The following is a 25961-nucleotide window of genomic DNA, read 5'->3' as shown; positions in this document are numbered from 1 at the left end:
TATGTTAGAGTTTATTTGTGTGTCTAAATGGGAAGAGAAATACATGCTTTGGGTCTGCTCTTTTGAAAATGTTTGTTTATTTAGCCCCTGAGATTTATGAGATTTTGCTTTGTAGATATGTATACTCACACTTTCCTAGAGAAATAGCGCTTAAGAAACTGCATATATGTGCCTGTGCACCTTAATAAATTTTCAGTCTTTGAGTTAATTTTAACCACATATGTCATGGATTTCAAAGGTGCTAACTTTCTACAAATTTAGGGGAAAATAAGCATCAGTACAGAACAGAGATGGAGAAAGCCTGTATGTACTTTGAAGAAAAAACTGTCATGAACTCACTTCTTAGACATCAGAGGATCAAGAGGGTTTTAAGATAGAAATTGTTAGGAAAATCAGCTTCACAAGTCTCTTTATTCATGGAAGAAGGTAGTCAGTACAGCTCTTTAATACTATAACTATAGGCTCAAAATCCATGCTATGTGACATACTGGTGGTCACCTGCAGAGAGCTGACTGCTCAACATTGTAGTTTCCTTTTGTATAGGCATTTAAAACACATTAATTACTTTCACAATATTAACGTTTTTAGTTAAGCAATTAGTGGTGGTGTCATATGGATGTTGTGATGTGATCTTTGAAATTGCCTCTCTTATGTAATTTGGTCTCCCATAGGAAGAAATCTGAAAATATCTGCTGTGCAGAATGTGTTTCCGGGCTCCCTGCGCTGTATTTCAGTTGACTGAATTCCATCAAAGCTCCTCTGTGTAATCAGTGAAGAGATATAGGAGCTTCCAGCCAGGGAATGAAGAGTTACCCAAAACCAGTAAATAGGGAGCTTTATATACATAAACTGAAGTCGAATTTAAGCTATTGGGATATTATCTCTAGTCTGCTCTCTGTTCTTCATCTGTCTGTTTATTTAACTGCCTTTCCATTTGTTCACAAGCGGAAGGTATTTGTTCCTTGATTCACCATATTGTCTTTGTGTTCCATTGGGCAAAGGTTGTTCTGTCATTTTTCTCTCTTGCTGAATTGCTGATTTCAAAATGTATTTTATTTCCTCATACTGGTACCTCTTAAAGTTTCAAGCTGAACATCTACAGAGCCTACTACTTGTATGAGTTTATCCCATACCAAACAGCTGTGCAAGGAACAGCGTTCCAGTCTTGCTGATAACCGTGGAAACAAATATGGCCTAAACACACACATTATTACTACAAATGATCCAACTTTGCGTTTATACATTTATTAAAAGATTCAGAAACAAGAGTTTAGTTATGCTTGACAGCTTGTTTATGACCATCTCCTCCCTGGTTGTGTTAATACTTAGAGACCTATCACATTAGAGAAGACAGGAGAATACAAAATAGAATAACGGACATGTCCCCATTTATTAGCTGCTTTGCAGTGTAGCCTTTTCCTGCTTGTTGTCAGCCTTGAAAGCAAAGAATCAGTCCTGTATTGGGTTCCTTTTATGTTTTTAAAGCACATTAATGCAGTGTCTTAAATTATGACAAACTAAAGAGTAAAATACTTAAATTTTCCACACAATTTTATCTTCCACCATTCATATTTTTAATTTCTGGAGAAAATTGTTTAATACTCTCCATCCAGGGTTTTGTGTGTGTGTGTGCGCACGTTCCATTTTGTGAAGTTCTGTAAAACTGTTTCCAAAGAAAATTTAAAGGAAACACTAATTATGTGATGAATTCTAGATCAAAGTGAGTTCAAACTTGGAACAAAGTTAGGAGAAACCAGTCCCCATCATTTGTAAAAATAAATGATCAAGTCTTAGTCCATTAATATCTTTTTGTGTCATTGAACAGTGCAAAATTAAATTTAAATTGCCTTTCTAGGACTGTTGAGGAGTTCTGTTTCATGAAGGAATGTCTCCCTGGCACACAGACAGCCTTCCTGGCTGGACGCCAGTCTCCCCCTCCATGCCCTGGCAAAGAGAGCTTTCTGGAGGAAGTCTTGACTGAAATGTGCTCCAGCATGATGGTCCTGTTGCATCGTAACACAATCCAGGAGCTTTGAGTTGTGTTCCAAGATGGGCTAGAGGTTATTCTAAATTAGACTAATTCTTCTCCTCTGATCCTGAGGAGGATAATGGAAAACCATCTCTACTCCTTCCATGTGTGGAGTATACTGATTTATCACGTGGAGCATTTAAATCAATGGGTATTTTGATGACTGATCTTGGCATGTCCAGCTGATGTATATTAGCAAGGGGCTTGCTTTTGGAATTGCTAATGTTTTCTAAAATTTGCCACTAGAAGTCTTAAGCAATTTTTAGGTGTTGTTCATATCCATTAGATTAATTTGAAGACTAGCTATAAAAAAAAGGTACTCTTCATAATCTAACATTCTTCTTTTTCTCTGACAACATGTTTTTTTAATATGGCCTAATACTGCAAATAAAAACAAAGGCAGAAACAAGGGCATGAAATCATAAGAAACAAAAATGCTGAGAAATAAGAGTAAGAGATTTTGAGAGAGAATTTAAAAGGCAAAGAAAAGAGACTTCTGCAGTCAGGGACAGAATTTAGGGGTAAGACCTAAGGGAGCAGAAACATCAGGAACAGTCTGCTTATCTTTCAGTGAGAAGTCTTTTGGAGTATAACTTAGAACTGGTTAAAATAATCCAGAAGCAAACATAACAAGTAGATCCCTTCTAACCTGGTTCAGTATAGGCATCTGTACTGGGGATATCTCATGAGTAGCTTTGCAGGAGGAGAGTGAAAGAAAACTAAAATCAGCCATATGTCCTTGAGTCTGTCAGACTGGCAAAAAATCTCCTCTTCACCAATATATACACCCACGATATTTGTAAGTGGTAATAAAAGAAGACAAGCCAGAAGAATGTGAGGAGAGAGAATGAGGAAGCAAACAAAACGGAATTATTAACACTTGAATTATTTTATAAAAAAGCTGAGTGGAGACTGTCACAAATGCATATGAAACCAGGAAGAAGAATAGGTGTGATAAATAAAAGAACTTGCGCAGGTATGCCTGATCTGTGACCAGCTCCAAGAATGGTAAAACGTGTTGGAAGATCAACGTTACGTGGTAATACAGTATTGGGATGAAAGATCAAAGCAAGCATGCCAAGGTAATGGAGGAAAAGAATTAACCCATCTCTGCTACTCAAAGAGATGATGACTGGACAGGAAGAGAACCTCAATTTGGTATGTTCAGATACAAATACACAAACAGTTGTTTTTTAAAGACTCAGATAATTAGAAAGTGTTTCATACTTTTTCGATCAGTCTTTTAAACGTTAAATTAAGAGGATGTGCATTCCACAATCCTTGTGGTATTTTAAATACTCTTTATGCACTGCAATATTGTGCACATACTATTGAAAACCTTGGCCAATAGATGAGGAATAAGTTCATTTTTAATACTTTGAAAATTTGGAATCCAATTTGAGCTTTGTTTTTGTCTTTGCTACCCCAAGATCATCAAGTGGAACTGCATGTATGTGACTGAAAGCAATACTGGACAGTAATTACACATTTTTTCATCTCAACACTTAGAGCCACATTTTACTTTATTCCTTTCTCCAGGTTCTGCTGAGTTCAAATTCCTGTTTATTTTTGAGAACAGCATTCAGCCTGTTGTTACCAGGTCTTAGGCTATTTTTTGATTTTCGAAGGTGCTTTTTGCTCTGTGGTTTTATCTCATGTAGGATTCTGAGCTGGTACCTTGGAATCTATAGAACTATACTAGCTGGTACCAGTGAAAGACCTGGTCCCTTACAAGTGATTTTTGTGAACAATATATTTTCATAAAATTATGAATTAGTTGCATTATTTTTTTCAGCATCTACCAAGAAAAAACAGGCATGTTTTCCAAATCTTTCAGTTAGGCAGAGAAACACCTTTTTATTCTAAGCAATTTCTGACATTTCAACAGGATGGAATTAGCCATGTGAGTGCTTGGACTAGTACAATTGTTTATGCTACCCCTCTCAAATCAGATAGTCAAAGGGTGCCTTAAACAATCTATACAGCTATGTTTCATTAACTACTGTGTGACTGAGCTTATTTCTTGTAATTAAGTTCGTCTTTCTTTTGCCCTTCTTAATTTTTTTCTAAACTTCATTTAAAAAACATTTTTAATACACACCAAAGTATGGCTTTGTGATTGCTGCCATTTACCCCAGCACATTGTATTCCTGATCCTTTGCTTTTGATGGCAATTACAGGGTTCAGAAGATAATTTGTAGAAGATATTCTTCCAGTACCGGCTGCATCTGGCTTCTTGGCAGACTTCTCAAGCAGTTGTATTGGTGGCTTTGGAGTTGCCTCTGGGTTTGCTGGGATAATGATGCTGATGGGCTTTCTGGGCTGTCTTACACCCCTTGATGTCGTTTTCTTTTTGATTACCCTTTTAATCTGAGTAATTTGTCCATTTTTTCCATTCATAAGGTCTGGTGTAAACCCTTTTCAAAACCCTCAACCCATTTGTCATGGCAACACAGCATTTGTTTATGTCTGTCATAGACTGCTTTTCTACAAAATTCTATGCCTCAATTTTAAAATCACAAATACCCATTAAACAGGTAATAAGGAATGTATATTTTCCTTTGTTACAGAAGAGAAATACGAGGGCCATGTGCTGCTGGCCTGAAAACACAGATTGTTTTGCATGCATGTACATAAGTCTCTTCATTGTGAATAGGACCCAAAGTGATTAAACAAGCACTCTTAATATGTTAATTTATAATTTTAATTACAACAATCTTGTATATATAGTCATTAGTGAATACTAATATAAATATTTTTCTACCTTTTTATTCATAATGCATAAACCAATCATCCAGTTACTTCTCGGCAGTTGCCTGTTTCCGTTTCATAATACAATCTTTGTTCTTAGTTATGAATGCATTTTGTTCATTCCTGTCTTGAATAATCCCTCATTAAGCTAGTCACTTTCTGCTCCATGCTAAAAAGGAAAAATTATCATGCAAATGTGGCATGCCATATTAAAAAGCACATTACCAAACACTTTTGTTGCTGTCCTTCAATTAGTTTCCCTTCTTTGAATTTAATTTCATTTGTTGTTAAACTACTGACTTGATGTATGGACTCATGAATTTGAGGCTGCTGCCAAGAATGTAGCAGGAAAAAAATCAAAGCCTCTTCATAAAGCTGCAGAGGCAAAGCTGAAATGAATTTGCTTCACCTTTGACAAGAACACTTGAGCAGCATTGGAATCCTCTGATGATTCAGCTTGGCTAATTATCCAATTATTTATTTCAAGAATAAAGACACTGTTTTACAATTAAAAAAGTGTAAAGTAATCTGAGAAATTTCATAATGACAGATGACTTAAGTAACTTCTGAGATAAATAGTATCTGCTCAAACTTGTCTTGCCAAGTGTTCAAGCTGTAGTTAAACTGCTCTTTGAGTTTCAGAAAATTAGCAGGGACTCAAGTTATTTGTTTCTTCTCCCCTACCAACCATATATTATACTTCAGAAAATAGCTCAGTTTGTTCTTTTTCCTCTGTGTCAAATTTGCAAGGTTTTTAAGCTATGTTTAAGTTGCATTCCTCTTGATTAAAAGCTTTTGGTTCAAAGCAATACTTTTTAATTGCCTAATAATATAAGTCAGTTCTTAGGAAAGAACCGTGCATTTAGGAGTTCATTTGCAATATAACTGAAAAATTCATTGCATGGCAGTAAAACAATTTACTGTTAATTACAAGGAGAAGAATTTGCTGTACCATGCTCACAGATTGCCATGAATCATGCAGCACTCCTAGAGATTTATAACAGATGTGTAAGTGGGATGAATTAGCAGGGTTTAATAACAGAGACACAAATCATGCAGACTTCAAGGAGCTTTAATTGATATACTAGAATGTGACGGGCATGAATCACTCAGCCATTCAACAGCACTGTAACATATGGTCAGCTCAATATGCTGCATCTTAAATCGGTTGGTGAGTCGTTGGTTGTCCCATATGGTGGAAGCAATATATTTTTCACGATTTTTAAAAAATATTGTGTATTACATCTATTTTTAAAGAAATATGGTTGTAACATATATGTGTTATTAAATTTTCTTTTGATGTCTGTTGTGGGTGGGTTTTATTCTGTTCTGCGGAAGAGTCCAAAATGGACTCTAAAGAATCTTTTAAAAAATCAAAATATTGTCAGAAGACTTAAATATTATTTCTTGACTCATTTACCATTGAAATGACTGATACTGTTGTGAAGCACAGAGAAAGAAGAGATCATACCAGAAATGCTATGTCAATCTTGGGGTCCTCTGGTCTAATAACTCATAGCAGAAATGAAATGGATGACCAGTAGTGAGGCATGTAATTTTACCAGCAAGGTAAACTCCAAGATGAAAAAAAAATAATTTCTTTAAGTTTTTGTCCTCAAATTTGCTGAATATTTCTGTTTTGATTTGTATGTATGCATTTTGAATTCAACTGAAGAATAATTAAAAACCGTATCCTTTTTCTTACTGTTACCTTCCCAAACTGTTCAAAGTGGCTAATTGTGAGAGACGAAGGCTTCTGTGGAAGGGTACACAAATATCTACCTACAGTATGCTGAGCAGTAGCTATTCAAACATATGTAAGCCTGTTAAATTTAGCCACAGTGTAAATATGTTATTCCTGGGACAAGAATCTGGCAGAGTATGGAAAAGCTTTAACAGTTGTATTAGTAAACCTGACAGACTTGAGAAAGGAGTATTGTATCCTTAGAACCGTGGCTGCCAGAATTTAATGTCAACAATTAAAATTTATTTTGATCCTTACCTAGTGTTTATTACTGTTTGTATACACAACAGACCTTACTAATACAGAGATGCACTATTAGATGGAATTACCATCTGTTCAGAGTGAAATGCTGGCATCTGTCTTCAGGTCTAAAACTAAAATGATATTATTTCAAACAAAACAAAATTAACTGCTCTTTACTTACCAACTTCATTTTTGTATACATGTGTGTGCGTAAACACATGGGAAGGGCTTATTTGTAATGACCTGTGTAGCAACATCTATATTTAGATATATGACTTCAACATAAGCTGTATGGACCATCTGTCTTTATTGGTCTTTTTTGTGCCCTCTGCTACACAATGGCATGCAGCAATCATGGGCTTTTAAATACTGTTTTAGCTTTATAATATATTAAATATGTATTATATAGCAAGACATTAAAACTACATAATTAAAATACACAAAATGTGACTTTGAATCCACTAAAATGTAGTATGCTCATTATTTTGACAGATGTGTCTTAACAGAACGTGACTAAAAAAAATTAAATAGGTAAAATTATAGTCGATTCATCTTTCAGAAAGTAGCTACAGGTACCACAGTGACACCTTTAGGAAAATATATACTGTATCTTTTAGTCTTGAATATTTTTAATTTCAGCATTTAGTACCCTGCTGGGCTAGTGCTACAGATTTATTTTCAGCCCTGTCTGTTCCTGTGCGGAGTTTGGTTTTCAGTTTTGATTTCTTTTTTAACTTATGTAACCTATTATGTACAGTCTTCCACTGTCCTGATGCACAAGAATTCTCAAGCATCAATGAGACTGTAGTTTAAGGACTAATGTTATAGCAAGGATGTTACTTTCTGAAAGGGTAAGCTTCTGTTTCATATATCACAAAATAATAAATTGTGTCATGCCAGTGTTTAATGCATGTACACAGTGCATTAACTGTAACTGTAGTACATTTATTTGTGCTAGAGGAGACTTGAAAATGATTAAAAAATCAATACTTCCCTGTCAGAGAAGCAAGTGTTACGATGCATTTAAGTAGTTAATTGCATAAGCCCCATAAAAGCTTCAGGTTTGGGTATCAGAGATGCCATAATTATGGTCCAAGTAACTGCCGTTTATTAATACTAGACTTTAAAGGAAGATATAGTTATTGTCATGAGTGTTAGTTAGCTGTATGCGTTTTACAAATAATGAATTTTAGTATTTCTGTTTTACCATCAGTAAGCTGAACTGGAGAGCTCAACCTCTTATGTTCGCATTTAAAATGCTGACGTACACTAGTTCCTCAGAGGTGAAGTTTTGATTGTTAAGTCATGTTTTCTATTTAAACTTGTGCATTAATACCACAATTCATTAGTGCTGTGCCCTACTTATGCAGAAAAGCTTATGACCTCACGCTGCATTACTTCAATTTTGACATTGTAAATTTCTACCATAGTGTGAGATACTAATTAGATTGTGAAGTCATAAATGATGCCTAAGCAGGAATTTACAGCACATAGTGCCATTGGCAGTCTCCCAGTTCCCCCACTCCATGCCTTCTCCAAGAAGAATATTTATCAAGTTAGAGGGGAAGCAAAGAAAGAAAGAAAGAAGCAAGCAACATGCTACGGGCAAATAGGAAAAATGAAGAATATGTTAATGATCTTGGAAATGCACGAATGTTTAAAAGGATGTTATTAATTCATTCTAAATGAAGAGATCTCTCTTTCTCTAAAGAACTCACACTATGTACAATGCTGTGCTATGAAGTAATATGTCAGATTTTGAAGGCCCATATTTTAATTCAGGTTTTATTGTTCTTGAAAGGCGTTTATTGCTCTTTACTGTGTCATTATGGGAACAAGTAGTTTCTACAAGTTGTCATTGTATTTCACTTCCTGGGTACAAATGAAGTTTCTGTTAAATCCTTTTCTTTATCAGGGAAAGAAGGGAAGAAGAAAAAGGCAAGATAAGATGGATATAAATTCTATAGGCAGTAGAATGTTCTTGTACTCTCCAGATGATCTCTTTTATTGTTTCAGTGATGGTCCATTTCTTTCCCACCTGTATGGCCATCATGTCATTATCCAAACAGGTCATGCTGCCCTCCAGTGGCTTACTGTACAGGATTTAAAAAAAAAAAAATTTGTTGCTCATAACTCAGCTATAGAGTGACCAACGCTATCAGAATGTTTAAAAGAATATCAGAGTATTGGTTTTTAATGGTAGGAGGATCACTGTAATAACATAAAATTATCTTATGCTGATACCTTTGTGGAAACAACCTTGTATGGAGTCTTATTGGGCCACCAGTGTGGTGGAGAAGTTAGAGAGGACCATTTTCTTGAACTGAATAATTATCTGAACATATGCTAAATGTCTTGTGTGCACACCATGAGGAAAACAACCTGATCGGCCTTCAGTATTGTGGACGGATAGCTGTTCCGCTCCTGTTGACAAGGATAAGTTCAGTGATGAAAGATTCGTGTTGTCATGTACCATACTGCTGAGATGTAACAAGAGTTAATTAACTGTTCAGATTCTCCTCTGGTATTTCACTGAAATCCAATGCTGAAAGTCATACAGATACATGGTCATAGTGAGCATGGCATGAGAGGCTAATCAAGGAAGGAATACAAATATACTTTTTATGAAGATGTTGATTCAGATTCTTAAAGATTACGAAAAAAACCAGTATTTTTGATATAATACTAGAGACATTTATCCAAAGCCAGAGTAAACACATAAGGTAGTTCTTGTGGAATTGAAAGCAAGTTCTTATAAAGATTAAGAATGGGTTTTTTTTCTTCTAGTTAGGCTTCTATGCATATCTGTGTTTATTCTTAAGATGATCAGAAACTGAAGCAGGATGTTTTGCAAAAAATGTTATCTGCAATAAATAATTTCCCAAGTATTATAGAAAATGATACCTAGATTTTTTTTTTATGCACAGCTCCAAGAAAACTTAGTGCCCCTCGTGTTGAAGGAATAAACAGCACAATGGTAAAGATAAATTGGAACGAACCTGAAGAACTCAATGGGCCTTCTCCCATCTACCAGGTGGAAAGGATGGATTCGTCTTTAGCTACATTGAATACAGAAGTAGTGAAAGGGATCCGTTTCCCAGGAAATGGATATTACAGATTCACTAGTTCCACTCTTCCCACCAATACTTACTTTACAGGTAAATGAATTTAAATGACTTAGAAAACATACCAATTGTACTCTACATTTGTTTTACTATTTATTATCATGTTCTGTATAATTTTCATGGTAAAATCTGTAGTTTTTAATTTATGAGCATAGTGTGATTGTTAGTGATGTGTGGGCTATTTTGATTCTCACATAAAAAAACCTGTGGAAAACATTATTGGACATGTGGGATTTGTATTCTCTTGCCTTTGGACATAGAGATGTACATGATGGTGAATGTTGTTCCATATTTGACTGATATCCTAGTGCTAAATGTGAGAGATTTTATTTATTCTTCTGGGAAAAAAAACCTTTTTAATTAATTTGCTGTGAATACTAAGGCGTGTTTTCTTTGCTGTCTTTTTGAGGATTCCTGAGGTTGCATAAGCACTCAAAAAGTATTCTCTTCCATGTTCAGAACATTTGTGTTGTGGTCCTGTTTGTTTTGTCAATCTGCCTATCTGATGGAAGTCTGCTGTTTCAGGGCCTTTGGGTATTATCTTCTCTCTTTTCTGATTAGTTATTTATTTTGGAACTGGGATTTTTTCAGATTGAAGCAGACCAATTATCCTGTATTCTGTGATTCTCATCATTTGCTGATGTCTTCACTTCTGGGATAAAGCAAAGATATAGACAGTATGGTTTTTGGGAAAATGAACCTGGTTGGATGTTTGAGATGTTGTAGAGGTCTGTAAGTGAAATATTGCATTGATGTGCATGAAGTATGAATGTTTAAAAGAAGAAATGGCAGAGCTGAAGGTTTAAAAAAAAGGTATATATGAAAGGGGTCTGGGTGTGTGTATGTCTGTTTGTGTATGTCTGTGTGTGTGTGTGTATATATATATATATATAGTTGTGAGACTGACAGCACCAAGGGGAAATCCAAAAGGGATCTGGGCAATAGTGAGAGCAAGCATTAGGTGGCATGCTGATAGTGCGAAGGCCACACCACAGCGTGATACAACTTAACCTGGTTCTAAGCTTTGTTTGTTAAGACAGATAAGGGCTGCAAAAAACACGCAGCATTGTTGACATACAAAAGAATGCTGAAGATTTGAAGAGTACTGAGCTGACATCCCTTGTCTTCAGGGTCACCACAGGTAATTCTGGCAAGAATATGTGAGCTATCTTGGTACTTGCAAGTATGTGTGTGCAAATTCAGTTTTTGTTTAAAACAAAAATCACCTTCTTGATCCATGATCGCTCAGTGAATCTGATTTTTAAAAAAAAGTTGAAGATCACTTCCATTTTTTTTCTTGCTAGGTGCTTACTTGACTGATACTCAAATAATAACAAGTGATAACGTGTTAGTTAAATATTGACACCATGTTCACTTGCAAAACCTGTCTTTGTGCAGGAATCTGTAGGAACAGCTGTTGGGCTCCTTTCCTCATCCAAATTGCTCGATGGTTTTCCTGACATCGGAGTTTGCACCCTTTACTGTATATTTAGTAAAAAAATATTTGATGTGTTTCTTCTGTTGTCAGTTGTGATGATCTAAACACCAAAGGAATTGTGAGCTGCAGTTTTTCTCACGGGAGCTTCAATCAGCTCCATCACTGTGGTATAGTTACATATTTTAATCAGGCAGGTAAAGAACTGTGGGTATCTCTGAATTTCCTATTTCTCATCAGAAGTCTCTGAGAGTGTTGGGGAAGAGGGTGTTGCACTACTGAGATTGTTAACATATCTGTCTATTTGTAACCAAGCAAGCGTGACACTAATCTACCCAAGTGCTCATTCAGTCTGGGGTTCAGTTATGCTCCATAAGATGAGACTGAGGCCTTGAATAAGGTTTATTGTGATGACTGAGGTGATTTGAGAGAGTTTGGACAGACTGATTGGGAGATGATGTTAAAATAAAGCTCCCTGTGTACTGGCACCTGATGGCTGATAATGCTGTGTGGATAAATATAATTTATCATTACTTTGGATTGTGTTATTTTTGACCAGCTATTAGACTGAATATTTGGAGACGACCTAGAACCAAAACACCCTAGGCAATTTGTCCAGACATCTGCTGGTAATGACTGACAATCAGGTTAAATCAGCCTGTTTTGGTACCTAAAAATGTGTTAATTCAGGTACTTGGCAACTCAGTAAAGTTTTTGATAAATATAAATCTGGGTTTTTCTAAGTAGATCGTCAATCCTTCTTCTAAAACATGATGGAGGGAAAATGATAGCAAATCCAGGAGAGTTTAGAAAGACACTTAAGGGAATAAAAACTATTCTTTAATTGTGCTCTGCACTCGTTTTCTTGTTCAGACCCTCTCTTATTACCCATATCTGAAGACAAGCAGTTGGCAATTGTGCTTTATAGATGGAACAGCTTTAGTGTGTGTGCAGCTGTGTACATTTTTGACACAAAAATGTGCCAGCTTGTATATGTCAGTCAGCAGACAGATACTTCTTAGTGTGTCTGGGATCTCCCACTGCTAATCCAGAAAAAGATAGATCAGTGTATTCACTGCTAATAAATGCAGTTGTCCTCACTACCTCCCTGGCTGGTCTTACACTCTGAGGTGCAAGTAATAGGGGCAGATGTATTATCTGGGAAACTTTCCAAATTCATCTTTAAAAAAGAAAAAAAAAAGTTAGGCAATAAACACTGGCTACACTAAGCAGCGTCCTTCTGTCTGTAACAAAGCCTCCAGCTGCACAGGAAGATGTGCTCTGAGTACACATTAGATGAGAGGAAGTCAGGTAAAGAAAAGGCTTGTTTCTGCCAGCACTGTCCACATGCAACGTCCCAGCTCTTCAAACTGTGAAGAAGTGTTTTAGGCATCTGTAATAATATGTCCCAAAAGATGCAGACTTGATTTTTAATATTTATTTGTATCCCTTGAAATTCTTAGATACAACAGCATTCATTATATCTACAAAACACCACCAGGCAAAAGAACTGTTAGTGTTCTCGTTTTAGCTAAGGAACTCATCTGTCTCCCATCACTCTGAAGATTGGGGTATTGAGGTGTTTATCTTCATATCTTTCCCATGAGACAGCAAAGTGCTATCATTCTGATTTAATAGATGGGGAGCTGAAGTTCGGATTCTACTTAACGCAGGAGTTTATACTTAAAAGGCCCTCTAGAAATGGCTTAGAAGGTTTTACAAATCAGTTATTTTGTGTGGTTTGCTTTATCAGTACAGCTTGTGTGATGTGGCTGTTGGTCTGGAGTCAGAATGCTGCAGTAACACTGTTGTGTTTGTCTTTCTGGTTGTCTAGTAGCAAGAGAGGTACTGTCTGTTTTATACAGGATGTAGGCAGGTGAGCTTGGAGTTCAAAGAACTGTAAATAGTAAGTGTATGAGTACCTTTTAAATTCAAATTATACTTGTATTATCTCTTTAATGACTGAGTCTAATGGCTAGGTCCAAAAAAAGCCTAGTGGTGAAGGTAATGAACATGATGTCGTGTTAACCTGGTTTTCACTGCTAACAAATGGGTGAGAATAGTTTGCTCTGTAGGGAAGTTAGGGTCTTCATGTACTTTCTAGCAGAGGCGTACCAAGGCTTACAAATAAAAACCTTTGAGATCATTGAATAAAATCCGTGGAAAACAGGATACTGAACTGCTGAAGTGTGTGTTTGTGTGAATATCAACAACAAGCCAACAGATTTATTTATGAAAGAGTTTTTCCTCAGTTCCTTTTTGCTCCTTGGTTGAGGGTTAGGACTTGAGGTGCCTGAATGGATGATATAAAAATCGATCTATGAATTTTGACCTGTGTAAATGAGCCCTGCTTAGGATCAAGTTTGGTTCTAATTTGAGGCACGACCTTCTGTTCAGTATTCATAATTTATAAATATCTCCTGAGGGTTAGGCAGCTTTAATTTTTTGTTTTACAGAGAGTAGGGCATCACATTTTTATTTGAAAACATGACTCCCTGAGAAAGCACATGTGCACCCCATTGGGTATGTTGGTGGATAGTACACCTCAGATAGAAAAAATGCCACTGTTTAAACTTTGTAGAAGATCCTGTAAGAAAGCTGTGCAATAGTTTTTTTCTAGAACAAGTATACTGGATTAAGTTCCTAAGGACAGATAAAAGAAAGTTTAGTTTTCAGGTTTTATTGGTTAAATAGATGCCAAACTACTGAGCTATTTCATAAAGGGCCTTCTGGGCCCAAAGAGCAACTGGGTGAAAATTGAACCCTGAATGTCTCTGGGATACAACAACATCTGAGCTAGGAGTTTCAGGACTGCAATTTAGTTGTCTAAAGTACAGTCATGGATTACGTAAATCGCTTTTTGAAACTTTCTTCTGATCGATCCATTGCCAGACAGAGAGTCTGTGGCAGAGCTGATGGGATAGGGCGTATTATAGTTAGAAAGGTAGAAATTGCAGTCAGTTGGATGTGTGAACGAACGAGAAAGCTTCTTGACCCCATGCTATGAAGATATAGTTGGGCTCCATGAAGAGAAACTCAGTAGGGGTATGTAAGAGAAACTATAGGGGTATGTAAGAACTTCTCACTGTGTAAAGAGTGACTCATTTGCTATGAAAGAAAGAAATCACAGAGTAGCAAGATGGTTGTGTGGAAGGTTATATTCCTCCTGACCTCTCAAAATAAGACTACTTTTCAAATATAACATTGAACATAAATTGACAATTCTGTGGCATTGTACTGGGTTTTGTAAATAATATACATATTCTTTCTATGAAATGGAGCAAAACAAATCCTCCAAGCATGCTTTATGCATTGCTTAAAATGCAATTTGAGCTTGATGTCAGGAGTTATAGTTACAGATCCATGTGAGAAGGGAGGCCTTTACTTAGTGATAAAATAATTCATTTTTTTCAGGTGAATGAAAGATTCTTTGTAATATTTCAAAAACAGTTGAATTAGCTACTACTGTTTTAATGTGATTCCTCTTGGATGCTACTTGTTTAAAAAGAAAAATACTCATGTAATACTGATCAAAATGCAGTCTACTCTGAAGAAACTTTTTTGTTTGGCCTTGCTTTGAATCCAAGCTTTCTGAAATAGGATACTACACTTGAAAAGAAGTGGGTCTTGCCTGGAATATGTACTCTTTGCCAACCTCTGCATGATGCAAATTCAGCTCTGTAATAATTAGGAAATAACTGCATGAGGTAAGATGTTCATATATTCAGCATTATAAGTAGAGCTTTTTTACAATGACGTTTTTAGTGTCATGAAGTGGTCTTAAAAAAGTGTATTTAAAAAAAAAATAATTCTGTGCTAGTGTTTTTACTGCCAAATTCTGACTCAGATACACACACATTTCTCAGAGTGGAGAATCTTTCCAGTAATGATGTTTCTTAATGAGTTTGCCATGGAACACTGCACAAGAATCGTTTACATTTGTTCTGAGCAGAAGTGCTGAGAATGGCTGTGGTCATTCAGTGTTGGATCTCTCCGTGGTTCTTCATCTCAGTGAACTTACTTTGCTGTAATGTAAAACAAATTCCACTCCATATAATCTTGAGCAAACATTTTATAGTTGGTAGAAGGCACAAATATTTTCATTAGTGTATGGAGCCAAATAAACAGGCCTTTTCCAGCATCCTAACAGAAATTTATGGAATGCATTACAACTGAATACCAAGAAAATGGACACGATTGGAGGTCTAAAAACAATGTAAGAGGAAAGTCTGAAGAAAATGGTGTAGTTTAGAAAAATGAAGACTAAAAGGAGACATGATAATGGTGTTTATGAAATATATATGAATATATGAAAATGTGTAGTTTAAAAGAAGAGAATGAACTTTTCTCCATGTCTACTATGAGTAAAGCAGCAATGCACTCATAATAAGCTGAGAATATGGCAAGGTAGATTGTCTTCTCGCAAGAGTTTTTTTCTAAAAGATTCAGGTTAGTTGAGCAAAGGAATACATTGCTGTGAGGAAGAAAGGAAAGCTCTGACACTGCAGGTTTTAAAGAGTAGTTGAATGAGCATTTGTCAGGAATAACCTAGGTAAAATTGATTCTGCTTTGGCGTAAGCTTTGGAGTAAGCGGATTGATTCTCTGACCTCTAAGAATGTTTTCCAAATATATATCCTATTACAAACTCAGATTAACCCAATGAAAATAGGAAAAATGTTCATTTCACCAAATAACTTTTAGAGGGGAAGAGCTGCTGCTTTTTTGTTGTTGTTGTTGGGAACTTTGCATAGAGTTCTGATTTGACAATTTTCTATAAAGAGGGAAGGCTGCATGAGTTGGACAAGTTTTGTTTCTGTTTTATTTTTTCTCCTCTAGATATTTTCTAGTATTTCTTTTTATGACTACTGATAAGGTTTGAGGTGGTTAGAAATCAGTTTTAATCACTATACCAAAATAATAAAATAATTTTGGTTGGAAGAGAAGTCATCTGGTTCAACATCCTTCTCATAGTGAGTCCAGCTAGACCTGTTTAGGCCTTTGTCTAGTTGAGTTTTATCTCCATATGTAGTTAAGTATATTTCCAAGTACTCTTCCCGTTTCCAATATGACCAGCCTTTTGTTAATCTTTTCCCCCTGATGTCTATACAGAATTTTCTGTATTTGAACTTGTGTCTGTTGCCTTTTGCTCTGTCACTATATAGCTCCAAGAAAGTGTGGCTCCATCTTCTTTAGATCCTTCTGTGGAGAAGGCAATATCATCTCCTCCAGCCTTCCATGCTTAAGAGTAAACAAACCCTGTTCTCTTGGCCTCTTCTCATGTCATGTACTTTGGCCCTCTGACTACCTTCATGCCTCTACACTGGATTTGTTCCAGCGTGCCAGAATCTTTTTTTATGCCAGAGTACCCAAAACTGCATTTCAGGACTTGCATTTGCCTTTTTTGAATTTTACAAGGTTTCTGTCAGCCCATTTGTCTGAATATGGCCTCCTGCATAGTGTCCCTGGGGACAAAGGTTAGGCTGACCAGCCTGTAGTTTCCCTGATCTATAGACACAACTTTACAGCAAATGCTATTAAATTTGTTTGCTTCAGCCTTACCCTAAAAAGGTGAAGAGAATTTAAACAGGAGAGAAATCTGACCTTTTGCTTAGTTTGGCTTTATGTATTGTGTCTCTGCTGGGATTTTTTCTATATATAGTTTTTTAAGAATCGTCATTACAAAATAAATTTTTACACCAAGCTTTCTAATACTGAGAGAGAAAGGAAGAGAGTGCATTTGTTTAGCTGACATGAAGAACTTACTTGTATCTCAGGGAACTTTTGATAGTGCCACTCATTTTTCAGACTTTCATATTAAGTCATACAATAAAGAGCTCTCCAAGAGAGACATTTTTTTTGTGTCATTTCTGGCTAGGTTGTTGCCACAGGACGTCTTAGAAATTATTTTTAATTTTTCTGCCAACTTCTTACATTTTCTCCTCTTGTCTTTGCAAAAGAATGGTTTGAACCCACATCTTCATCTTCTGTGAAAGAAAGATAAAGATCTTGTATATCACCGTCAAGTGGCTGGTTTCAGTAAGACGGGGAACCATCCTTTTTTCTGCCTGAGAACTGTTTGCACAGACATTTTAGGTAGAATTTTGTCCTAGTATTTAAAATGAATTCAGAGCTTCATTTTGAAAAACACATTCCTTTCTTCCATCCTTCTGAATCCCAAGAAGCCTAAAGATAGGGAGCGAGAGAGGAGCTGTGTACAGAGAAGAAGTGATCCAGCACAACAAAGTGAACTGTGCTGCTTTATGAACAAAACAACTTAAAACATTTTCGAACATGCACAACAGGGACTTAGGCAGCAAATAAGCCAAGCTGATGCTGACCTTGCCAGTGCTACAGGGGTAATATTTTCACTAAGATGAGCTGGTTTTTGTTAGGCACAGACATACTTTCTATCAGTATCAAGTATCTGCTTTTTCCATTTTTTTATTGTAGAAAAGGTTTATTGTAGACACTACAGGGGAGGGGGCAAAAAAAAAAGATTCTCCCCTTCTGTATTATTTCTCTATTTACCTCTTGCACTTCAACAGATCAACTATGCAACACAAGCTTTGGCATGCAACTACAATGTTTTTTTGCATCATCTTGGCTTTAGTGCCAAAGTACTTTTTTGCCAGTGTTGTGTGGCATTCTGGACTGTGTGGTTAAAAACAATTATTTCTGTTTGAGCATGAAAACTTTCAGAACATGTAGTAGCCCCAGCTGTGAAAGTTGTAAAAGCAGTAGCTTTCCTATTGTTATGTAAAGCTGCCAGTGGAAAAGCCCTTTCCCAGACTAGAACATAGTTTCAGCTGTCTGCTTGTGCAAAACCAGTTACAGAACTGAGTCTTTTGATTATCACAAATATAACACATGACCTGTACTCTGTAAAACAGAAATTCTTTCTCTTTTGTGACAACTCTAGTTGTGCTTCTGTTAATTTTGTGCAAGCATGATTCACAATTTTGAAACGTTTTGGGCATTCTCTCTGTAGGTGACAAACCTAAGAATTAGCAGAAGAAAAGGTTTTTATCAATTATTGTTTAGTCAAGGGTAATAAAAGTAGTTACTCTCTACCAAATTTTTATTTTTTATAAACTAATCTGAAAGTGTAACCACTTAGGTACCAAGCTATTTTATACAAGATTAATTTCCACCAGTAAAGCATACCTATATATTTGGTGTTTCTTTTTCTTGCTCATCTCCAAACAAAATGCTGATAGGATTTAATGTAGGAACTTTGTATGGAAGTCTGCAAAAAGAATGCTCATTGAATTTAATGAGAATGACTGTGGAAAAAAAAATATTTTTTTAATATCTAGTTTGGTCTTTCCTTGGTAAGAATGGAGTTGTCATGTATTTGTTCAGCTCACTGGAGAAGCCAAAGATGGGATTATATTCTGTATTTACAATAGCAAAGAAGGGAAGGAGAATGTTCAAGGAGATTTTCTGTACTCTGTGCCTCTTCTGTGTGCAACAAGGATAGTGGGTACCCTCATATATGTCTCTGAAAATAAACAGTTATGGAAACGCTGTGTTTTGCTTCAGGCATGACATCTTCTGAGATTCCTTTTGCGCTTGTGCACTGCTAAGTAAAGGTGCAAGATGGAGGGACTTGTTAGGAGAGAGATTTAGGGAAATAAAAGTTGCTGAAATTAACTAACAAAGAAAAATCTAGAAGGTAGAAACCACACAAATGCATGGAGTTTAATTAAAAAAATAGTAAAAGATGGTGGGGGAAAGTGCTAAGTATCTCAGAAGTTTTTCATGCGAGAGATCCATGTACTGTGTGCTAAATGGAGGCTCATTTCATTTTAGTTAAAGCAAGGGCTGAAATGATACAGATCAAAGAAAGAACTTGAAGGAGGTTTCAGCATAGAAAACAGTAGTTCAATGGATGTTCATCTTTTAGAGTGAAGTAACTTGTAACTAAAAGTAACTTGTACCCATTACCCCTTGACTTTTCCATGTGACTCCTTGTAAAAAGTGAGTCTCCATCTTCTTTGTAGCCACCCTTTAAATACTGGAACATGGTGATAAGGTCTCCCCTAAGACTCTTCTCAAGGCTGAACAAACCCAATTCTCTCAGCCTTTCCTCACATGGCAGGCTTCCCAGTCTTTGATCATCTTTGTGGCCCTTCTCTGGGCCCTCTCCAGCCTGTCCACATCTTTTTTGTATAGCTGGGACCAAAACTGAACACAGTATTCCAGGTGTGGACTGACAAGCGCTGAGTAGAGTGGGGTAATGACTTCATCTCTGCTGGTGATGCCCTTGTTGATGCAACCCCACATCCTGTCGGCTTTTTTTGCCGCAAGAACACATTGTTCACTCATATTGAGCTGGTTGTCCACCCGGACCCCCAGGTCCTTTTCTACAAAGCTGCTCCCCAGCCAGGTATATCCCAGCCTGTGCTGCACTCCTGGATTATGTTTTCCCAGGTGCAAGACCTTACATTTTACTTTCCTGAACTTCATAAGGTTCTTGTTAGCCCACTCTTCCAACCTATCCAGGTTTTCCTGCAGAGTGGCTCTCCCTTCTGAAGTGTCCACTTCCCCACTCAATTTTGTATCATTGGCAAACTTCATCAAAGTACACTTGATCCCATCATCCAGGTCACTTATGAAGATTGAGCCCAACATCGATGCCCAGGGGGACCCCACTTGTGACAGGTTGCCAGTTTGAAAAGGAGCTGTTTACCACCACCCTCTGGGTGCAGCCTGTCAGCCAGTTCCCCACTCATCTCACAGACCACTTGTCTAGACCGTAACACATCAATTTTCTCTAGGAGGAGGCTGTGGGGAACCATATCAAAAGCCTTGGAGGAATCCAGGTAGACAATGTCCACCACTTGCCCCACATCAACTGAGCAGGTTACTTTGTTGTAGAAGGCAATCAGGTTTGTCAGGCATGATTTCCCCTTGGTAAATCCATGCTGGCTTTTCCCAATCATGTGCTGCATTTGGCTTGTGATAGCCCCCAGGAGGATTCATTCCATAACTTTCCCAGTGACTGAAGTAAAACTGATGGGCTTATTTCCTGGATCCTCCTTTAAGCCCTTCTTGTAGATGAGGGTGACATTAGCCTTCGTCCACTCTTCTGGGATGTCCCCCAGTCTCCACGACTTTTCAAAGATTATGGAGAGAGGCCTCGCAACCATGTCAGCCAGCTCTCTTAACATCCTCGGGTACATAATGTCAGGGCCCATTGATTTGTAGGGGTCACGCTCCTGTAATAGTTCGCATAAGAACTCTTCCTTCACTGATGGTGGGTCTGTGTTTGCATCACCATGGATTTTTGTTCTCAGGGCCTGGGGCCTAACAGTACTGGTGAAGACAGAGGTGAAGAAAGTGTTGAGAACCTCTGCCGTTTCAGCATTGCTGGCGGCTAATTCACCTCTCCTATTTAACAGTGGGACAATATTTTCCTTTTGATGCTATGGACAGTTTTCAACAAGGGTGCAGCAGGTAATTACCACTATGTTGGCTGGTGAGATACTTCAAGTGAAATGAATGCTTTCTGGTGCATGCTTATTTAGACTATTTCTATAAAGGATTATTTAGTCTGATGACTTGAGACACTGTATTTGACTAATACCGAACCTTTAAATTCCTGCTTTTAAGATACAGATTCCTTCCCATATTGTTTTTAAATGATGAAGACGTAACTACTGAATTATGTATTGACTAAAAGTGTGTGAAGTGTCATGCATTGATTATGATTGCATTGTGAATTTGATCAGGAAATTTTCATAATAATAATATAAGGAAGCTTTTCACCTTCTAATTGATTTTCAGGGCGATTAAATTAAGACCTTGTCTAAGTACGACTGTCGTTATCAATTACTGGCAGAATAGAGAAATTAAAGGATTAAAAATTTACGTGTGTTAAGATTCAGTATTTAAGGTCTAAAATCAATCAGATCATAGACTGAATAATTCCATTATGACAAAAATATCATTCAGGATTAGACCGTGGTAATTTGGAGAAAAAAAGGCTTTCTGCACTAGTACATATGGGAAAAATTAAGATTGCAAAATTAAGCACCTAGATTTAGGAAATGGAGTTAAAATAAGCGGTATGAACTTAACTGAACTTTTTAATTTTTATGTGTTATGATGTCATGTAATCAGTTGTTTAAAAAGTAGCTTCTCTGTAGGTTCTGTGTATGGTATGGACCAGCTGTTGTCTTTTAAAAGTTCTTATGGTTCTGTGTATGGCTTGATGTATGTCTCACTGTATATATCTAATTCTTAGGTAAATACAGATTTTAATTTTTTGTTTCCCTGTGCTATTTTCATTGGTGTATCTGAGTACTTTGTAATCATTGATAGTCACTTTTACAACACTTACTAGTTTTGTTTTATGAATGGGGACTTGGGCAAAGAAAAAAAAGAAGTGAACACTGGTTTTGAGTGCCCAGCTTTACAGAGGTAGGACCAGAGTTTTCAGAGTAGTTCATGTGTTTAGAGTTTCCACCGACCCCTGTTCAGTGAGGAACACTTAACACTTCCACAGATCTCTGTGGGCTGTTTAAATGCAAGCACTCAAGAAAATGAAGAGTGCATAACAAGTGAATAAATCTGAAAAGTTTGACTTAAGCAGTTTGCCTCACATTGCATAAGAACTTTGTGGCAGAGGTAGGGACAGATTTCTCCAGAGTGACATTGAACTGCACTAGCTATGAAACTGTCTGTTCACTTTTCATACTCCCCTTCCTCTTTCATTAAACATCCGCAGAGCACTACATCAAATAAGACAGGCTTCTGTGCACAAAACCCTTATTTGCTACATGAATTCTCTCTTAGTTGCTGAACATCATAAAATCCTTGAGGCAGGTATCTTATGGGAAATGTGTGTTTGTATAATTGCAGACTATATCATTATTCATCCTCTATTTGTGTATGCATTAATTGTTTGCAGACAATTTTGGTTTTTCATTTCCTAAATTTTGAGAGTCTACTTTTACAAACCCAATGTGGTCTAAATATTTATTATGAATAGTAATTAAAAAAAAATTCCAATGTCATAGGAGAATCCCAGACATATCCATCATGTGGAACATTGCTGACTAATACAGATGTCAGTGAGTAAAAGTCTTTAATATTCATGAAATCTCTTTCTGATCTGAACTATTAGAGACACTGACTGCTGGACTAGATGATCATCTGTATGTGAAGGATAGAGTGCATGCTTTTCCCCTGTATTCTGTGTTGACTGGCAACACATATATTCAACTGGATTTGTAAGGAGAATTTTTACTAGTAGTTATAGATTCTCCTGTTTTTCTATTTAATTCCCCCCCTATTTCTTTTGCTTTTGCATCCTTTTCCTGTTTTGGCACTATCCATGATTTATTTCTTGCCCTGCCCCCCCTTTCCCTTTTTTTTTTTGACTCCTGGTTTGACCATTGTAATGTCCTTGATTGTCTTCCTTCTGTGTTCTTCAAGGTGTTGTCATCTTTTTCTTCATACTGCCAGGCACCAAGTGGTAGAAAATTAAGAGACCAAGAGAAAGACTCTTTGCCTTCCTTTCTAGTGTCTAGCACACCATCAGAATTTGGTGGCCAGGACCAGTTTAGTGAAAGAGCCTTCTTAGCCCATACATATCTAAGATGAAAAATCTCCATGCAAATGTAATTTTTCTTTGAGAATTTCACTACTATCCCCTAGCTAACCATCCTGCAAAGAGCTATTTCCTGGCATTGATAAAGTTAGACATCCATCTTTTTTACTTCATGATAACCACACTCTAACAAATTCATATCTCTGATCCACAGAAAGAAGGAACCAAAACACTTAAAAACTTTTGTTATTTAAGATTATAAAAGTGATTTAAAATAATTATTCAAAGCAATAATGAAAAAGTATTTGGCATGAAGATAATATGGTTATAAAAGATTTACTTAAGAGAGAATATTTTAGAAAAATACGAATGTGCTGCTGCCGTTCAAATTTGCAGATCTTGGGGAGGGAGTACCATCTACTTCTGAGTGTTAGTGATTTGTTTAATAAATGCACTGCCTTAAGAAGTATGTTGAAGTTGCAGTGTTTTAAAGATTTCTAAAGATTATAGTAAGCTTTGTCATAGGATAGGATCCTCAGGAAGAAGCACACAGTGCTTTTGACTCTAGAATGACATGTTTTCTCACATGTTACTTGCTAGTGTTTTTCTTCAGTAAGTGCATATTTTTTAAAAAATTGAACTAAAAGAGTATAATGTGTATTTGATTAGATACTGGCTACACGTAGCTTATTATTTTGACTTGTGAAGTGTAATCCCCTTCCTTGTTTTTTTGGGCTGTACAACACTGGTTTATTTCAACTATGAAAACAAATACCTCTGAAATGAATTATTTTTCAAGATACTTCTCTAGAATAGGATGGGACTACACATTTCTTTTCCAGAGTCCCTATCTTTTCCTCAATCTGTTCATACTTACCATGAAATGCACTGGACTTGATCCCTAAAGCAGATGTAGATGTGCAGTATAGCAACTGAGAATTCAGAAAGCAACTGTTAGCATAACTATTAGAATGAAAATGCAAACGTGCCAAATAATGTTGTTCTGGTATAAGGACCATTTAATATGGTGACAGAAATGTCATATACTAAATTACTGGAAACTTCATTGAGCTTGATAGTGAATTGTTGCATGACTTTTTTTTTTTTTTAAATTTAAAGACGTTCTAGAGAATTATATGCTGTATTGTAGAAAAATCTCAAAAATTAACTATACTTTATCTCTGTATATACCCAAAATGAGATTTGATCGAAAGTAGTTAGATCTGTGCTTACTGACTTAAGATCTATAATACCTTAAGATTAATTGGGAGCATAAATGGAGAAGCTGACAACCTGGAACCTTGACTTCTTAAAATTGCTGACCCAATTACTGCTAAGCCCTTTGCTGACATGTTAATATGTCTCTTTAAACTGGTAAATCACCACCATTTCTATGTGTGCTAGAGTTGGTCCATTGGATGAAGGAAGATGTAAGTTTAATTTAAATAATTATTGACCTATTATGACCTTTTCATTTCACTTGTACTGCTCCTCTCAAGGTAAGCAATTATATTTTTATAGTCTTGGATGGTAATCAATGTACAGGAGCTATCTTTATTGATTTAAGTAAGGCCTTTGATCTGGTAATCACCAACTATTGCTATCTAGGCTGGCCTTAACTATATTGGATATTTCTACAGTTATTTAGTTTTAAAATATGCAGAATTTAGAATTGTGTTAAGATGTTGCAAGCAAAGTAAAAAAATTTTTCGAAATCCATAAGATTCCACTTCAAAATCTTCCTTAGAAATTGGAAACAGATTATTTTATACAATACATGCCATTTTTTAACTTGTAACTAGTTTTAGGTTGGCAACCTGGTGTTTTTTTTTTTTTTAATATATTGAGCAGATGGTCCTTTTAGGGTCAGTTTTGCTTAGTGGGGAAAGCCTGGCTTTTCTTCATTTTTATTTAATTTGCTACCCATATTGGACACTTTTGGTAGGAAGGTTTAGTTCATTGGTTGTTTTTTCAAGTCTGTCTTATACTGTGAATTCAGAGTTGCAAACTTCTACTCTTCCATTTGGAGGTGGAAACTGTTCTGAAATTCTTATTCTTATTTTTTTTTAACCAGTGTGCACATTTTGCACATGCATTTTGTGCAATATTTTTTTAACCAATATTTGTATTAGGTAAGAATAGTAATTGAAATACTGGACCTTTATCATAGTTTGTAGCATACTCAACTAACTTGTTCTCATCTTTTTCCTCACTCCTCATGTACCTACTTCCTTTTTTACCTCTTCCCTAACGTTCTTCTCTGGACATGTTTTTCTTTTATTTCTGCCCCCCCGCCCGCCCCCCCCCCCCCCCCCCCCCCCGCTTTGTTTTAATGTATGACTTTGGAAAGCCCAAGTAAATATTAGTTTAAACTGTCTTTAGAAAGCTGTGAAATTTGTGATCATTTGATCTGCTCCTCTAATGAGTTCCAGGGCCTCTATCTTTCTTGCAAAGGGAGTTCAGTCTTGCTCTGGTGAGCCCTGAAACTAACAGCAGTTGTTCAGAGAGGTCACCAACATAATGAGAAGGGCACTCGAGATATCTTGAACCACTTCCATGGATGGCCATGAAGATTAATACCAGGACCTTACATTTGACCTAATATTCTATGGAGAGTCCATGTAGTGAGCAGAGCAAATGGGATGATGTGCTTGTGGCAGAGTGTAAATAAAGCTGCTGCATTCTGGATTATTTTTTTTTTTTTCTGATATGTAAGCTAAAATATGGCATCTCGTTCTTGCTTAAGGTCATGAAGGTGTGAATTGTTATGACCAGGTGCATTCCTGAGAAGCAGTAGCATAATCTCCTTGCTAGTCATAGGTGGAAGAAGGCAGGGTTTTGTATGCTGCTGTATCTGCCAGCCTCTGCTGAAATGACTGGAACTTGGTGTTTTGAATTGTGTTCATGAAGAAGTTGATGATACAGTAGAACTGATAATTAAGCACAGCAATGTTCTTTCCAATTTTCCAATCACATTTTGTGATTTCATTACCTGTAAGACCTGTAGAACTGTTATTTTGAAATAATTTGTTCTTTGTCTATTGAAAAATCATTTTATTCTTTCATTTAATATTTG

At 36.5% G+C, this 25961-nt stretch overlaps 1 protein-coding gene across 1 annotated transcript in view; it reads left to right on the top strand.

Moving 5' to 3' along the window:
* USH2A (usherin) overlaps nt 1-25961 on the top strand; it is a 391068-nt gene that overhangs the window by 94903 nt on the left and 270204 nt on the right. The window contains exon 20 of the mRNA XM_074863712.1: nt 9695-9925. Coding sequence (XP_074719813.1) covers nt 9695-9925 — 231 coding nt within the window. The remainder of the gene's footprint in view (nt 1-9694; nt 9926-25961) is intronic.

This window comes from Strix uralensis, chromosome 3, assembly GCF_047716275.1.
Source record: "Strix uralensis isolate ZFMK-TIS-50842 chromosome 3, bStrUra1, whole genome shotgun sequence".
Taxonomy (NCBI): Eukaryota; Metazoa; Chordata; class Aves; order Strigiformes; family Strigidae; genus Strix; species Strix uralensis.
The sequence above is the reverse complement of the archived record's forward strand: the minus strand, read 5'-3'. Positions and strand labels throughout refer to the sequence as shown.